Raw genomic sequence first — 18,379 nt, forward strand, 5'->3', positions numbered from 1 at the left:
AAGTGGGGTGACCTGCTTTCTTTTATTTTATGTATCCTGTTTTGTTTATTCCTTCCTCCATTTCCATTCTTCTGAATGGGGCCCATGCTAGCTCCTCCTCATTCAGCTGTCAGGCCCTAAGAAGAGTCCTTGCATAAAGTAAGTGCTCAGTAAACACCTATGACTGCTTCTTGGCAGCTCGGTGTATAAAGCAGATCCAGCAGGGGCAGCTGGAGTTGAAATGGGAGGAGCGAGCCTTCACTGTTAGCTGCCACCCAGGGCACTTACCAGGCAGCTCTCTTGGAACCCAAGACTCAGGGGACACAGTTTGAAAACCAACTACAAAATAGGGATCCGCAATCTAGGAATCCAGCCCACTGCCGGCCAGCGTAGAATGACGCTAACGTTTTTAAATGGCTGGGAAACGTCAATAGAAGAAGAATATTTCATGACGTTTATGGGTTCGGCACCATAAACAAAGCTTTCTTGGGACGCAGGCGCGCACACAGTCGTTTATGTATTGTCTCTGGCTGCCTCCTCTGGGCAAGGGCAGAGTTGACTGGCTGCGGTGGAGTGGCCAGCAAAGCCTCCAGGGACTATCTGATCATTCACAAAAAGACTTGCCAACCCCTGGTCCAGAGCGTTTCTTCCCTTCCACGTGGAAGCCCTTGACCTGCCTAGGCCCTGGCTCTGTCCTTTGCCAATAAGGTGCTTGGTTCTTTACCTCTCTGAACCTCCTCTATAAAGTACTTACAGTCATTTCTAGGTTTCAGGGCTGCTGCGGAAATAAAGTAAGCAAGGCCCCTTACTACAGGATGGGGAAGTAACCATACCACAGTAAATGAGACTGAATGTAGATGGTCAGTGGGTGAATATGTATATTTTCAGCATGAATATGTATATATTTACTTGAACGAATATTCGAAAAAAAGTAACTAGCACACAAAACCCATGGTGTCATGGGTAATGTTTGTTGTGTTAGGTGGGGTAAAGGAGCCAGAGTTTCTGGGGTGCATCTACCATCCATTTTTCAATATGTGGCTTCCATCTTTGGGTGCCAGGCAGCATCGCTCACCCCCTCCATCATATTCCCATTCCCATTGGCTAAACTTAGTCACATCTAATTGCAAGGGAGGTTGGGAAATTCAGCTTTTTCCCTGCCCAGCCATGTGCCCCAGTAGGGGTTCTATTACTAAAAGAACAAAGGGCCTGGCCGTGGTGTCTCAGCGGCTGAGTGTCGACCTATGAACCAGGAGGTCGGGGTTCAATTTTCTGTCAGAGCACGTGCCCAGGTTGCGGGCTTGATCCCCAGTGTGGGGTGTGCAGGAGGCAGCCGATCAATGATTCTCTCTTGTCATTGATGTTCCTCTCTCTCTCTCTCTCTCTCTCTCTCTCTCTCTGTCTCTCTCCTCCCCTCCCTCCCCCTTTCTCTCTGAAATCAATAAAAAAAATATTTTTTTAAAAAGAATAAAAGAACAAAAGAAGAATCAATACTGGGTATAAATTTTCAATCTCTGCCCACATGTACTAATGTAAAATTTCTGTTTAAAGATATTTATGTAAATAAAAAGGAAGACTTTTTTAAAGCAGACAGGATGTGGTATTTGAGTTAAAAAAAAATCTTATTCTTTAAGCCACCTGCAGACTGGTATTCTTTTACCTGCAGCCAAATGAATCCTCCATGATTGCAGCTGGTTTCATGGGTAAGAGAGTGGACTGGAGCCAGACTGCCTGGGTGCAAAGTGGGGCTCAGCCATGTGCCTGCTGTGTGACTTGGGGAAGTCACTTCCCCCTCTGAGCCCTCATTTAATCATCTGAAAACATGGCAGCTACTTGCATCTTGTTTTATTTAGAACACAGAGGTTTCAGAGGCTTGAGTGACCCCTCAGTTGTGGCACATTCTCATTTGTTGCACAAGGCCCCTCTTTTGTTGTATTTATTCATTTAGTCCCTTTTATCTCCATTTCTCACTCCCGTCTTTCCCAGAACAGCCACCCTGATGTGTTTACTGTGTTGCTTTTCATTTGTTTATGGTCTTGCAAAATGTTTGGTCACTTGTGTGTGATTTTAATTTACATTATGGTATTTTACACAATGGAGATGTATCCTGTATCTCCTTCTGGCTATTTTTTCAATCACAACTATGTTTTATGAGCTCCATTTATTTAACAATAGTTGCTCCTAAAAGCAGTGTAGTGCTCTGTGGTGTGCACCCGCCCCACTTTCCCTTCCCTTTCACGAGTGATCGCACCCATGTGGCTACCAACTCGCCACACCACTGAGAATGCTGCTGTGAACATCGTCACATGCGTCCTCTCAGGGTCCTTTGTCAGAATCCCTTTAACATTTACATTCAGGAGCAAAACTGCTGAGTGGCAGGGTATGTGCACATTTGATCTGATTAAATATTTGCAGGACGCCCTTAAGAAAGACCGACCCAGTTTCCCCTTTCTCTAGCAGTGCTCAGAGTTCCAATGGCCCTCATTCCTGCCAATACTTGGCATTATCCAGCTCTCTCATTTTTGGCCAGTGTCATCAAAGTCAATCTCATTGTTTCAATTTGCATTTTTCTGGGCATTAATGACTTTAAGCATCTCTTCAAATGCTTTAAAAAAAAGGTTTAGCCCGGCCAGTGTGGCTCAGTTGTTGAGTGTCGACCTACAAACCAGGAGGACACGTTTCAATTCCTGGTGAGGGCACATGACCGGGTTGTGGGCTCAATCCCCAGTGTGGGGCATACAGGAGGCCGCCGATCAGTGATTCTCTCTCATCAGTGATGTTCCTATCTCTCTCTCTCCCTCTCCTTCCTCTCTGAAATCAATAAGAATATATTTTTTAAAAGGGTTTAATGATAGTACCTATTTCATAAAACTGTTTTGAGAGGTGGAGATGGTGTATGGAAAGTGTTTAACTCTGCTTAATATATAGTAAATTCTCAACAAGTGCTATTTTTTAAGTACCATGGTTTGACTTCGTTACTTTTCAGTTGTTATTACTATTATTGCTATTATTAAAATACTGGGCGCATAACAGGTGCTCAATAAGTGCCTTCCCTTTGCCAGCCCTGACACCCTGTGGATATCGCCACTCCTCCACCTGCAGGTTGGCCCCGCCCTTTCCCACAGCCTCACCTGTGTTCTCTTCCTCCTCACCAAAGAGGTTCTTCAGGATGGCGCTGGCGATGGGCAGCATCATGGCAGTGGAGGCAGTGTTGCTCAGCCACATGGACAGGAAGGCGGTGCTCACCATCATTCCAAAGATGAGCCTGGGGATGGAGGGAGTTAGAGGCAGCGCTGGAACTGGGGTCCAGGAGGTCCTCTGGTCTGAGTTGGCCACACCGGAAGCACACAGCCCCCTCATTTTACAGATGGCCCCCCTTGTATAATAAAGTTGCCTTGGTTTAGCACCAAGACCCTCTACCATCTCACCCCAAACAGCCTTCCCAGCCCCCTCTTCCCCTTCCCTCCCAGTCTTACCAGCGCCCCCCCTCCCCCCGGCTCTGACGAACTCCCCCAGCACTCAAGTGGGCCCTCATCTCTGCCTCCCTTCCATTGCTTGGTCCTCCCAATAGGAATTCATGTTTCCTGACCTGTTTTCTTACATTCCACTTTTAATCCACCTTAAATTACTGAGATGTATATATAGTATGACGTTAGCTCTAAGTCGATCTTTTTTCGAAGAATAAGCTGATTATTTCAACACCCACCATTTACTGAATAACCCTTCCCTTCCCCACTGACTCAGATTTCTTCTAGAGTATTTATTCTGTGTTGTTATGTTTCTCTTAATCCTCACCCGAGGATATTTTTTCCATTGATTTCTAGAGAGAGTGGGAGGGAGGGAGGAGGGGGGAGAGAGAGAGAGAAAAACATTGACATGAGAGAGACATAGTGATTGGGTGCCTCCCGGGGCTGGGGAACCCGAAACTGAGGTACATGCCCTTGACCGGGAATCGAACCCAAGACCTTTAGGTCTGAGGGCTGACACTCTAATCACTGAGCAAACCAGCCAGGGCTATTCTGTTTTAAAATCTATGTCTGAACTGGTGTCACATTGTCGGAACTTTAAAATATGTTTGCCAGAGCCCCACCCATTCTTCAAGGTCAAATGTAAGCTCCCCCATGACATGACCCTACCTCTCTAGTGGGCTCCCACAGCACGTGTGTTTCTTGGGTATTCCACGACAGATGGAATCTCTCCCCAGGACTGCAGTTCCTCCAGGAGGAAACACAGCTTCAGAGCCTAGCAGAGTGCTAGGCCCAAAGCAGATGCTAAAAACTTACATGTTACCCAGAACCTTCTTCACGCTCACCCTTCCCCCACCCCCATCACAAAAAGAGCTCTCTCATCCTGTCCATCTCCACTGCCACCACCTAGTCCACGCTGTTACCATCTTTGGTCTGGACCCCCAGCACAGTCTCCTAACGGGGCTGCGTCCACCTTCTCACTGATCATCGGCTCTCCACTTGGCAGCCAGGAGGAATTTTTTTAAAAAATGCAAATTTCATCGTGTCCCTCCCCAGCTTAGATAATTTTAAAATAGAGTTTCATAATCAGGGTGGGGCCATGGATATCATTCAGGATGGAAAGGAGGGAGAAAAATCCATCTTTCTTTTGCTAACATCTGATAGAAATTTTCCCATCTGTGATAAACAGAGGCCACAAAGTTCTGCGGTATTAGAAGTGCCTGGGACTTGGCTACCAATGAAGACCACGGGTACTTTCATATGGCATTACTGTATAACAGGTATGACATCTGGGAATATCACTGACACTCAAAACTGCCTCAAACGACAGCGGTTGCCTCACCCCTGTCTGGTGTGGCTCAGGTGTTGGCTCATTCAGTATATCAAAAGGTGGCAGGTTCGGTTCCTGATCAGGGTACATACCCAGGTTGTGGGTTCCATCCCTCGTTGGGGCACATGCAGGAGGCAAACTGTGAGTGTGAGGACACGAAAAAGGCCTCTTTTTCTGAGAGGTAGCCTTCCACAATTTAGAAAAGCACCCCACGACTGTTAGCTCCTCTGATTCACACAGCCCCTCTATTCAAACTGCAAGACAAGATAAGTTCCTTTCAAGGCTATGTTCTCGCATACCCCTCCTCCCTGCTATTTCTACAACTCAGGGGTAATTTGCATCAAGAAGTCTCTAGTTAGTAGACAGTTCCCTTCCCCCTTCCTCTTCAAACGAGCCTCTTTTGATCTCTTCATAACTTTTACTCTAAGCATGTTTTACAGGTTTGGGAAAAATACTGATAAGACACTTCCCTAGGACATCTGCCCAGAATGTCTCCTGAAGAACAAACAAATTACAACCCCCCTGATATCTGCTCAACTCCGGCCCAGGATTCCCTTCCCTTCCTTGTTGCTTAGCAGCAGCCAGGGCTTAAAAGGGATGCCACTTTTGTTTTCTGTATTGATTAGCAATGCACTGGCCCTTTACCTTTCAGGGAAAGTAAAATAAAGTTTCTCTTTGCATCTATCTCTTCTCTCAGTTGTGAATTCTTTCACAGCCCAAGTCACCAGCCAAAAACCTAACACAACTCATCTATGTTTCTCTCTCTCTCTCTCTCTCTCTCTCTCTCTCTCTCTCACTCTCACTCTCACTCTCCCTCCCTCCCTCTCTAAAACTCAATTTAAAAAAAGAAAAGGAAAACAAAAGTACAATTGTTAGGACAGTAGTTATATCCTATCATTTTTACTGGAAAGAGGTACATACATATGATATTATATCATGGATTTATGTGTTTTAAAAAAGTATTTGGATGACTGCCTTTTGCTGTAATTGTTGTGCTTATTGTTGTTTTAAAGCTCATGTGTTGTGCTTTATGATTTAAAAACATTATTCCCAAAGGAATACTTAAGATTCACCAAATTGGAGGGGGGAAAAAAAAGCAAAGAACAACAATGGCCCTATTTGAAAGGCCACTCAATCCTCTTAGAATAAAAATTCAAATCCTAGCCAGGGGCTGAGGGCCTGCCTGCGGGAACAGACCTGCCTCCTGCTTCTCTGAGGCCATTCTCCCCATTCCCCACCCTCCCTTCTCCTTGGCTGGTAAACACCAAACTGGGATGCTTCATGGGCAGCGTTTGCTGTGCAGGTCTCGGCTATTATATCTCCATTTTACAGGCAGAGAAAGGTTCAGCCCTTCCCCAGAGCAGGTAACGTGGGATTCATACTGCTAAACGGCCCCTTCTAAAACCACTGACCACAAATCCCGGGGGATGGAGCCTGGGAACCAGCATTTCAACCGATTTCCCAGTGGTTCTTATGCACTTTTGAAAATTCTCACTGTGTCTGCCACACAGAGGGGCTCATTAAATATAGGAGGAATGAATAAGTAAGTGAAAGGTGGGACATGCGTTTGTTAGCCTGGATGAGCAACAAGGAAGAGTAAATCTGGGCTCCAAGAGATGTGGTCCCTCTAACACCCCACCTTTGGGCTGGACCCGTTACCTGGCCTTACCAGACCGGCCGGACCCCCACAAATGTGAGGATCTTGAGGGCGATTCTCCGGTGCAGGTTCCACTCCTCGATGGCGCTGGCCATGATCAGACCACTGAGGAAGAGGAAGTTGGTGTCCACGAAGTACTGGGGGCAGACGTCTTTGGACTTCAGGATACCCAGGAAGGGGAAGAGGATGATGGGCAGCAGGGCTGTCACCGACAGGGGCAGCGCCTCCGTGCACCAGTACACGGCCATGAGCAGGATGACAAACAGACAGCGGCCTTCCTGCAAAGGGGGGGTTGGGGAGGGGGATGCAGGCTCAGCACCGCTCAGGGGCAGGGGAGTAGGTCCTGCAGCAGGTCCATCGGGCACATTCCATGGGGAGGCAGAGGAGAGGGTACGTGCCCAAGCAGGTGGTGTCACCTGTCTGAGCCTCATTCTGCTCAACTCTAGAACAGGGAAGCCATATCTGTCCAGTTTAGAGGACTGTTTGAGGGTTCTATGAAATACCCCGTTGACTTAAAAGTAGACCCTGAGACGAGCATGAGACCGAAAGCACTTGACTTAATAGGGGATCTCAGAAAGTTCCAGCAGGGTGTGGTGAAGTAAAACAGAGAAGGAAGCCAATGCAGAGTGTTAATGAGGTTACCACTGTGGGCTGCCGGGGTCAAACCTGATGGGGACCCTGGGGGATGGTGTAGATCATGCCTCCTAGTTGTCCCCCCGAGGGGCAAAGAAGTTGGGCTATTCACCTGCCCATTCCCTGGTTATCACTGACTGAGGGCTGCTCTTGGGAGCATTTCTGCCCCACTCTTCCAGCCGGCCCCATGTGCAGCTGGAGGGCTTCGTGCTGAGCAGCTCAGGGGCAGTAAGAAGCTATGAGCATGCGTAGAATGGGGTGTGTCAATGGGGATGTGGAGGGAGCATCAGTAGCATCTCTACCTGGCAGGCAGCACGATGCCCGACACTTAGTACACACGCCATCCATAATAGTAATAACGGCAAGGACTTTATTGTGCCCTGTTCGTTGGGAATAAAATTGGTATAGCCACCATAGAAAACAGGATGGTAGCTCCTCAAAAAATGAAATAGAATTACCATATGACCCAGCATCTCCACCTCTGGGTATTATACCCCTAAGAACTGAAAGCAGGAGCTCAAAGAGTATTTGCACACCCATCATCACAGCAGCATTGTTCACAAAAGCTAAAATGTAGAAGCAACCCAAGCATCCATTGACAGATGAACAAGAAAACTGTGAAATATAGACATGTATACAATGGAATATTATTCAGTCTTTAAAAAGAGGGAAATTCTGACACATTGTACAACATGGGCAAACCTTGAAGACATTATGCTAATAAGCCAGCCACAAAAAGAGGAATATTGTACAATTCCACTTATATGCGGTACCTAGAGTTGTCAAACTCACAGAGACAGAAGGTAGATTAGGGGAGAATTTTAACTTCTGTGAATTTTAACTTCTGGAGTTCAGAGGCTGCAGGAGGTGCCTGACCTTGCAGGCTCTCTCTCTGGGTCATCTCCGAGTCAGCACTTTGCCTCCTGACCACCCTGCTCTGTCCAGAGGTTCCACTTCAAGAAGGTGGCCCAAGGTAGGTGGCGTCCTGGCCCCAGGTGAAACATTTCTCAGCTTCCCAGACCATCCCTCCCTTGGCCCTCAGAAGTTGGCATGACCCAGCCGAAACTCCCAGGGGTGGATACGCCTAAAGGAGGCTGGACCGAGAAGACGGAGCCCGAAGCAAGAAGCCTGGTCCTAATTTTAAAGGCCAGGTTTGAGAACTTGATGTCCAGTGATGGCTGAAGTATAAGGGAAAAGAGCGCCAAGGACGTGTCCACGGCTGAGCTGTCCAAATGCAGTAGCTTCAGGCCACGTGGAGCTATTCAAGTTTAAATCCATGCCACTTCAATGAAACTTAGATTCCAGTTTCTCAGCCACACCAGCCGCAATTCAAGAGCTCAGCAGCCACATAGACTTGTGTCTACCATTCTGGACAGAGAATGCCAGACATTTCCCTCATCGCAGGAAGTCCTGCTGGACAGAGCTGCTCTAGAGAACCCGGGCCTCAGGGCCAGGAAGCCTGGGCATAGCGGTTTTGCTACTGAGTTTTTGTGGCAAGTCACTGACCCCTCTGAGCTTGAGTCTGTTCATCTGAAAATGGAGAATAAATAATCTGGGGTTGTCTACATCACAGAGAATCCCACTGAAATAATTTCTTTTTTTTTTAATCTCATGGAGAAATATCTGTTCAGTAGTTTCTCCAACTTCATAACGCAGCTCTTCAGTGTTTATTCTTTACTTTTATTTGATGTCCCCTTTCTTCTTATTTCTCACACTGTCTTTTTGGGGGTCCCATGCTAGCCATTTGTCATTGGGGCTACTCCTCTCAGACCCGTTCTTTGTTAAAGGCAAGTGTGGGGAGAGGGGCCGGGAGGAGGCTGACAGCAGGTGCCTCCCCCTCACCGCTGCTGGTCATCGCAGAGTCCCTGGTCACCAGCGCTGCCCTGGAATGTGTCTCCACTCTGAGCGCAGGGCTTACTGTGGAGACTCAGTGTGAAGACCCAAGAAGGTCACGGTCCTTTGAGGGGTCTCTTTGAGTTTTCATGCCTCTTAGTCTGACTGAGAAAGAAAACTAGAGCCGTGTTACAATGACAAACTGATCACTGTCCGTCCTCTGTCTGCCACCCGCCTCCCAACACCCTGCATCTCAGCGAGGGGCTCCGAGCCTCCTCCTCCAGGTCATCTGAACGCCGTACTGCACGGTACTCAGCGCCTCCCCTCCCCCGCGCCTTCTCCAGGCTCTGCCAGGATTAGGACGAGCTCGCGGCACTGAACAATATTTCGGGAGCAGTCTGCGTCCTGCCTGGGAGCTGCAGAGCATGCTCGGCCCTTGGTTTCCTTCTGCCATTTGGTCCAAATCCCATCGCCATTGTCACTTCTTCTTCACACACCAGGGGTGGGACTGTGGTCCTCCCTTCTCATCAAAGATGGCATTTTCTTCTCCCTTTGTTACCCTTGGTTGCTGCTGTCAGGCTGCTTTAGAAAAGTGGATGGAGTAGAAAAGTCTGGGTTCCACCAGCTTCCACCAGAAGTGCCTTCCAGTTAGGGCCTCAGGAGGTACTGTATGTCCTAACGTTTCTATGTGAAACATGCACAGTAGAAACAGCAAGGCTTTTCGAATCAGATAAACCTTCCACACTCTGGCTGTGTGATCCTGGGCCAGTCACTTAGCTTCCTCACCCTCAGTTTCCTTACTTGCTGTAGGCACACGATTATAGTACCTGCCTCGGAGAGTGAATTATTTCATATAAGTTAACCACTGACCCAGGGATGGACACATGAGGATGCCAAATAAATATGAGCTATTATGTTGGATAAATTATTTTTTTTAAATATATTTCTTATTGATTTCAGATAGGAAGGGAGAGGGACTGAGATAGAAACGTAAGTCATGAGAGAGTCATTGATTGGCTGCCTCCCGCATGGGGATCAAGCCTGCAAACCGACTATGTGCCCTGACTAGGAATCGAACCCTGACCTCCTGGTTCATAGGTTGACGCTCAACGACGGAGCCATGCCGGGCGGGCTGGATAAATTATTATATATTAATCATATATTAATGTACTTTATTATTAATAGTTCAAGTTCGTAAATACTCTTCATAAATCTTAAAAAAAGAAAAAAAGAAAACCTTAAAATATGACAGCCAGAATGAATCTGAGATCATTTAACCCCATGGTTCTCAACAGGGGGTGATTTTGTCCCCCCCCCCCCCCCAGCCCGGGGACATGTGCCTGGGGACGATTTTGCTGGTCATGATTAGAGGGGGAAAATCTAGTGGGTAGAGGCCAGGGATGCTACTAAACTTCCTGAAGTGCCCAGCACAGCCCCACACGGAGAATTACTCTTTCCCAATAGTGTCAATAGTGCCGAGGTTGAGAAATCCTGGTCTGACCTCACCCCTAGTACAATGGCTGCCAGGGAGGGCAAGTGGCTTGCCGGGGGTCACGCCGCGCATCAGCTGTAAGGACTTTACCTTGAAAGCCGCTGTGCCGCAGGAGTGGGCAGCAGGCCTGAGACCAGGGGAAGGCAGGTGCACAACCCTGACAATGAGCCCAACTTGAACTGTGCTCCCTGGGGGCCTCCCTGGGCTTACTAGAGTCCTGGCCCTGGTTGGGAGCAAGAAAGGAAGGTTCCCACAGCCCCTGAGCAGCCCTATTCATGCAGCCCAACCCAGGCAGTTCTTTCGGGAAGCCGCGTAATCCCCCACTCCCACCCAAGAAGTCCCAGCTTCTCGGGCTTAGCCAGTCCATTACCACAGGGATTAAAGTCTGCAGGCAAAGCACACGAGGGTGGTGGGGGGGGGGGGGGGGGAAGAAAATGCTTTATCAGGCGGTTAATTTTTGAGCTGGGGAATGACTTCCAGGCAGACACAAGGCATCTTTCTTCCCACTGCCCCATGCTTGCCCCCGTCACTCACTCAGGACAGAAAGAGAACTGGTCTGTTCTCCGAGCCCTGATCTGGAAACTTGATCCACTACCATCCTCCCCCCGCCCGCCCCCCCCCCCCCCCCCGCCAGCTCCCTGGTGGGCAGCAGCAGGCATATTTGTCAGGCACTGGGCTGCACCCAGGCTCTCGGCAGGCCCCAGTGACTCCATGCCAGGCCCTTTGGGGAGCAGGACTGGGGCCAGCTGCCCACTAGAGACCCATGGGAAGCCCTGAACTTTGAACTCTAGAGAGGCAGAAGCCATGCCTTGAACAGCTCAGTATCCCCTCACCACCCTCAGCCCAGGGCCGGTACCAGCCAGGGTCAAAGCCTCCGGAGTCACCAGGATTGGGAGCGTCATGGCTCAGGCCCCATTACCGGTGTAAGTGACCTTGGGCAGGTGGCTCCCCCGCTCGGAGCCTCAGTTTGCTCAGAGGTAACCGAGGGATGATGGCATCGCGGTCACCAGGGTGGGGCAGCACCAGGAAGATGGCCAGCGCCGGGGAAGCAGAAGCCTTTGGGATCAGGGGACAGGGAGCTAGGAGAAGGGGGCTGCAACCTGGACACAATGCCAAGAAGCAGAGTGCCTGGGTTCAAATCCTGCCTCTATCGCTTCCTGGAGTAAGTGACGTCATTCTGTGCCTCAGTTTCCTCTTCTGTAAAATGGAGATGGTGATCATAACGATAAGAACTTCCACCTCTGCCTGGCCAGTGTGGTTCAGAGGATGAGTGTTGACCTGTGAACCAGGAGGTCACAGTTTGATTCCAGGTCAGGGCACATGCCTGGGTTGTGGGCCCGGGATGAGGCAGCCGATCAATGATTCTTTCTCATCATCGATATTTCTATCTGTCTCTCTCCCTTTACCTTCCTCTCTTAAAAAAAACAAAACAAAACTTTTAAAAAAGAGAGTTAAATGAGTCCAGCTGAGGCTCAGGTGACAAGGCCACTAGGAGTCACGCCGTCCACCACTCACAAGCTGCAAGCTTTGGACAGACGGTGCCCTTTCCGAGCCTCTGTGTCCTCCTCCCTAATTCAGGGTGCGTATGACAGCATCTGAGGGCGCTGGAGGGGCAGGAAAGGGGATGTGGACGGGCTGTTCTCTGAAAGCCTGTGATTCTGGGGGCTTCTCCCCACCCAAGCAAATCTTCCTCCTTGCCTCAGAGCAAGCCCAGCACTTGCATGCACTGAGCACTTACTATGGACCAGGCATGGCTCCTATGGATCCCCTTGTTAAACCCACCACAGCCCGTGAGGCAGCTAGGACCGCTGTCCCCAGTTTACATGCGGCTCAGTGACCGTGGCTCAGAGAGCTTGGGTGACTTACCCACGGTCACCCTGCTCTAACAGGAATGGTAGGTGAGAACAAGAAAGCTACCTTTTCCGGAGGCCTTACACTGGCCAGGCACCAAGCCTTGCCTTTGACCTGCACTAGCTCACCTATCAAAGGAAATGAAGGGACAGACACTCAACAGAAAAGCACCTGACAGGCCCCTTTGCATCCCCTCTGGCCTGTTCAGTCTTGGAGAGGAGCAGAGGTGACTGTCGCGTGTGCCCACTTTCCATGGAGGGAGAAGCCAGAAACTGCGCCAGGGTGACAGAGGGAAATAATTGGGGCCGCCCCGGAGTCCGGTCCTGATTCCCAACCAGGGCCCCCCTACCCTGAAAACACTCCGAGAAAGCAGTTCGGTGCCACCTGTATCCACTGGGGCCGAAGACTCAAGGGCCGTGGTTCTCAACCTTCTGGCCCTTTAAATACAGTTCCTCCTGTTGCGACCCAACCATAACATTATTTTCGTTGCTGCTTCATCACTGTCATGTGGCTACTGTTATGAATCGTCATGTAAATATCTGATATGCAGGATGGTCTTCGGCGACCCCTGTGAAAGGGTCGTTTTACCGCCAAAGGGGTCACGACCCACAGGCTGAGAACCGCTGCTCAAGGGGGAAAGAGGAGAAAGTAGAGAGGGTGACTTGCCCCAGAAGACCTCTGAGTCCAGTCACCCCTATCCTCCCCCCTTTCCTCTGGACTGGAGTGTGTTCGTCCTCTGGACTCATTAGCAGATGAGGTACAACTTCAAGTACAAGTTAAAGTTCTCGGAGCCATTCATTAAAAGCGTTCCCGGGCGGCTCACTGCCGCAGCTGCCCAGCCCTCACTAATCATTCCTGCGCCAGACAGGTGGGTGGGCTGGTGGGAGCCCCACCGGATGCAGGAGCCCCCTGCGGCCTGGCTCAGCCCCAGGAGGACAAAACAAGTTGTTCAGAAAAAGAGGCCAAAAAAAAAAGGCTCCTTCCCCTCTCTGGACCCCAGTGTCCCTGTCCACAGGGCATCTCAGTTCCCATCAGGGGTGGGAGGGGGTGCAGTTAAAGCCCCACTCAGGGCTTCTCCACTCTCCCCCCCGCCCCCCCGACAGCCCCGCCCACCCCTTTGGGGGCCTTTCTCTGGTGGAAGTGAAGTCCAATCCGAAGGCAGAGGCGTGGATCTGCCTTTAAATCTCCTCAAGGCTCTTTGACTTAGTTTCTCTGTGACCTGAGGACCAGAGGTGATTAGGAGGGGCCGTCATGAGGACCCAGGAAGATCTTGGATGTTTTCTTTTAACACCTGCCACACGCCCACCTCAGGACCTTTGCACTTGTAAAGTGCCCTGCCTGGTGCTCTTCCTTTGTATGTGCTCAGGGCTCCGTCCGCGACCTCCTTCACGTTAAATGTCACCCTTCGGGTATTCATTCAAAGGGTCTCTTCCCAGGAAACCTCCTGACCCTGGAGTTGCACTATCCCGTTCCTGACTCCCACCCCTTCTCTGTGTTTTTCCTCCCTGGCACGCGTCATCACCCAACACCATAGTTCTTGTTTGTTTTCAGTGTCGCCCCCTAGAATGCCAGCCCCATAAGTATAAGGACTTGTGAGTATTGGGTACACTGCCATGTTCCCCGAGGATAGTGAATGGAGTGTCATAGGTGCTCAATTAGTTTTTGACTGGATGTGCTAACTATTTGTGGACAATGCCTGTGGCAAACACTGAAGAAATATCCGTTTGATTCTGGATTCATTCTGAAGATATTTATTAAGCACCTAGTATGTGCCAGGTGCTGGGGGCGCACTGGTGAACAAGACAGACAAGATACCTATTACTTCACTCTTTGCAGGACACTTCACTGTTCACAAAGCACTTGGGTTCCCTGGCTCCTCAAAGCAGCCCCAGGAGGTGGGTAGGCCCATGGGACAGATGAGGAAACCGGGGCTGGCAAGGGAAGTGCCTCGCTCCCCCCACTCACAGAGCAAGTTCTTGGTCCAGCCGGGATTCATCCTGGGTCAGCTGAGGCCACATCCTGGGTGCCGACCACTCTACCTAACTTCTCTCGGGCACTGGGGGATCCGCCCTGCCCCTGATGTTTTCAATTCTCTACTGTTTATCATCACCCCGCCCCCCCCCCACCCCCCCACCACCCACTCTGGTCCAGCTGGCCCTGCTGCAGGCATCCCGGGAGCTGATACGGTTGGTTAGTAACAGGGAAGTGGACCCTGCTCCTGAGACCTGACCTGACAAAGACTTTCCAATGCCCATAACCTCTCACTTCTCAGACCCCGGGGGCTCCAGGCTTCAGGCCAAGAATAAGAATGGCAAGGGAACTTTCACTGAGGTTATTCTCTGAATAAGCACTATCTCATTTAACCTTCCCAGCAACTCTTCAGAATGACCTTCCTTCCATTTTATAGGAAAGGAAAGGGAGGCTCAGAGAACAAAAGAACCTACACAATAAGTGAAGGGAGGTTGCCAAGAGGACTCAGAGACAAGTTCCATCCCCTATAAAGCCCTTCTGGACCCCTGGATCCATGGGCTCATTTGTAAAGCAAATAACAATATTACTACTACTACTAACAATGCTAACAGCAAACATTTACTCCGTGCCTCTTATATACCAGGCACAGACCAAAGTATTTTCGGTGTATGAGCCAATCTTCACAACACCCCATGAGGTAGGTCCTATCAGTGTCCTCATACTATAGAGGAGGAAACTGAGGCACAGAGAGGTTGAGTAGCTTGCCCAAGGTCACACAGCCAGGAAGTGGGAGAGCAAGACTGGAATCCAGGAAGTCTAGTACAGGGTTCATACGCTCACCCTTCTGCCCTTTCCCCGCCACCCCCAGAAAGTTACTCTGGGCAGACCCCTCTTCCAGAGGAGGTCGAACTCCCATAGCAGAAAAGATCAGGAGCAGGAAATCAAGCCAGGTCTCTAAGGTGGAGGGCCAGGTTAGCGGGGGTGAGATGGTCCTCTCAGAACAGGCCTCAGTCTCCCTAACACCCCAAAAGCAGGTGTTAGGCTGCAGCAGCCCCTGCCAGGCTCCACTAGGCCTGGACATCCCTAGTTTAGTCATGGTGTGAGCACAGCAGACCACATTCCCAAGACATACATCTCAGTAAACTGCTTGCACTGCGGTTGTTTGGACTCTGCCAACACCCTGCTTGAGCGCCATGAGGAGCTTTGCTGAGTCCTAGCCCTTTCCAGAGAAGTCCAAGGGGGCAGCAGAAAGGGGCAGGAAGTGGTTGGGGGATCGAGGGGTCGAATGCGTTTAGTACGGGGGTCCTCACCCTCAGCACCACTGACACCTGCGGCTGGGTAACTCTTTGATGTGAGGCTGGCCCTTTTGTTGTGGGGCGTTTAGCAGCAGCCCCAGCCTCTTCCCACAGATGCCAGTAGACCCTCCCTCTCCTGCCAATTGTGACCATAAAAAATGTCCCCAGACAACGACAAAGGTCCTCTAGGGGGCAAAATACTTGGGAACCACTGATGGAAAGCGCTTCCCAGAGCTCAGAACACAGAAGGCGATTTGTCCCTGAAGGCAGCCAACATCTGTACAGCCCTTTGCAAGCATCATCAATTATCAGACCCACTTACAGATGAGGAACCTGAGTCACAGAGGGGTTAAGCAACTGGCTTAAGGTCACACCGCGTGCTTCAAAGCCAGAGTTTGAACCCAAGCAGCCAAACCCAAGCTCCTGTTCATCATGCTTAACCACCCCTGTTAGTCCCTGTCTTCAGAGAACTCCCCACGGCTTCCAAAGAGCGTCAGCATGACATGTCTCTCCCCTGAGAAGCCTTCCCTGAGGTCCCCCGCCCCATCCAGCCTCCACTGAAGCGTGGAGCATGGGCTTTCCACAAGGCAGACCTCGGCTCCGGTGCCAGCCCCACTGCTCATTCAGTGGCTGTGAGGTGCTAGGCAAGTGGCTTCATCTCTGAGTCTCAGCCTCCTCACATGTAAAATGGGTCCATCACCCCTGTGTCCACAGCACGGGGAGAGCACATATTCTAGAGCTAGGGTGTCAGGGTTTGAATCCCAGCTCTGCCACTTTCAAGCTCTGTCAGTAACCCACTCTGTGCCTCAGTTTCCTCCCCTGTGGATGTGGATAATAACGGCGCTTGCCCCACAGAGCCGCGGTGAGCATAAGTGAGCCAGCAAGCAGATCTTTGGTGCTTTGGACCCTGCCTGACACTTCATAAGCGCTAGAGAGGTGTTGACTGTGGCTCTTGGGGGAAGAAGGGGGGGCATGAATAAGGCATGTGGCCCAGGACACCAACAAACTTGAATTCACTTCCTGCAGCTTCCTAGGGACCAGCACATTCCTACAGGAGAGCTTAATTCTGCTGGAATGAAATTCCTTTTTTAGCCCAGACTGCTGATGAGGATCCCCGAGGGGGAGCCGAGCCGAGCCAAGGGGACTGGGCAGTGGGCTGGCTGGCAGGGGCATGCTGGCCTCCCCAGCCCTTTCCCAGTGTCTTTATCCAGCTGGGAGCGCTGTTCTGTTCTGGGTGTCGGTGCCCGCTCCCCCCGGCACCGGTTCATTCCCATGGACCACCTTTCCCCCTGCGAATTCCAGGGACAAGTAGACAGAGCCAGGATCCCGGTGCTCCTATTTTGCAAATAATAGCAGCCGCCACCATTTTTTATTGAGCACCTGCTGAGCATCAGGCACTACCCTATCTGCCCACTTTGCAGCGGGGAAATGAGGCTGGGGGTGGGCAATGGCTTGCTGGAAGGCAGTGTGGCTTTGTGTCTCTTCCCGGGGACTTCAGCTGGAAAGAGTGGTTCGGGCACATGTGTGTGACGTGTCGAGCTTAGCTAGGGTGCTGACTTCGTGTCTTCAGTGTCTGGGGGTGTCAGAAAATGCTACTCATCAGTCCAGAGGGCACTGTCCCGTTGAGTCCGGTCAGGAAACATGATCTTGGTCCCTGCGGCATCCCGGGGAATCACGTTGGCCTGTTTACACGCCTGGCAGGAGCTCTGAGAAAGTGGAAAGTTGGCAGGAGCTCAGAGGAGCCGCTCCGAGGCCAAGGGTTCTGTGTGAGCGATGGGTCCCAGCATGGTGGGGGCACAGGTGAGGGTTGTGGGACCACCTGGCTTTGGAGACTGGGAAAGGCCCCCTACCTTCCGGGCTTCAGTCCTCCCAGCTGAAAAACGAAAGTGCTGGAAACACTGGTTCCAGCTCAGAGCTCCCGTATGAATTGATAGTCATCTAGGGCAGTGGTCGGCAAACCGCGGCTCGCGAGCCACATGCGGCTCTTTGGCCCCTTGAGTGTGGCTCTTCCACAAAATACCACGTGTGGGCGCGCACGTACAGTGCGATTGAAACTTCGTGGCCCATGCGCAGAAGTCGGTTTTCGGAAAGGAGATAGACGAAACAAGTATACAAGACGAGTGTGGATGGGAGAGTGGGAAGGGGTCGACCTCAGCGAACGTACCTCAATCAGATTGAGGACGTTTTTAGCAAAGACCAGATTAGGAGTACCCTAATTAAGTTAATAATAATGTACCTACCTATATAGTTTAAGTTTAAAAAATTTGGCTCTCAAAAGATATTTCAATCGTTGTACTGTTGATATTTGGCTCTGTTGACTAATGAGTTTGCCGACCACTGGTCTAGGGTTTTAAGAAGTGCGTGTCTTCTGAAATCAGAGCTACCTGGGTTCAAGTTTCAATTCATTCCTTCACTTATTTACTAAATGCCTACTATGGGTCAGATGCTGTCCTAGGCTCTGGGGATGCTGCAGGGAACAAGACAGGCCTGGGCCCTGCCCTTAAATTGCTCACAGCCAAGTGGAGAAGGCAGACAATGAACAGACAACGATCATTTCTGATTGGGATAAGCCACAAAGGGAATAAAACAGGAGGCTGTTTTAAAAAGAGTTTTGTGGGTAAGGAGGGCAAGTGTTCTTGAGAAGGGAGCCCTTCTCGGAGGAAGTACCATTGGAGCTGAACCCTGAATGACCAGAAGGATCCAGCTCGTGCCGGGCAGACAGCAAATGCAAAGGCCCTGAGGCAGCAGCAAGCTTGGCAGGCTGGAAGAACCGAGAGAACTCAAAGCTATTCTCCTAGTTTTACAGGCCGGAAGCCTGCAGTCCTTCTCACTGGGCTGAAGTTGGTTCTTTCTGGAGGCTCTGGAAGAGAT

The 18,379-nt window shown here is 50.5% G+C and overlaps 1 protein-coding gene across 5 annotated transcripts in view; it reads right to left on the reverse strand.

Moving 5' to 3' along the window:
• The window catches only part of SLC13A3 (solute carrier family 13 member 3), a 64,637-nt gene that overhangs the window by 37,600 nt on the left and 8,658 nt on the right, over nucleotides 1–18,379 (reverse strand). For 4 of the 5 annotated variants that reach the window (XM_036322580.1, XM_036322582.1, XM_036322581.1 and 1 more), the window contains exons 2-3: nucleotides 6,446–6,711; nucleotides 3,111–3,244 (exon numbers count right to left, since the gene is read on the reverse strand). In XM_036322580.1, the coding sequence (XP_036178473.1) occupies nucleotides 3,111–3,244; nucleotides 6,446–6,711 (400 nt within the window). Of the gene's footprint in view, nucleotides 1–3,110; nucleotides 3,245–4,868; nucleotides 5,018–6,445; nucleotides 6,712–18,379 lie in introns of those variants that run through there. The other variant, XM_036322583.1, reaches the window with a different exon arrangement.

Source organism: Myotis myotis, unplaced genomic scaffold (assembly GCF_014108235.1).
Source record: "Myotis myotis isolate mMyoMyo1 unplaced genomic scaffold, mMyoMyo1.p scaffold_m19_p_9, whole genome shotgun sequence".
Classification (NCBI taxonomy): Eukaryota; Metazoa; Chordata; class Mammalia; order Chiroptera; family Vespertilionidae; genus Myotis; species Myotis myotis.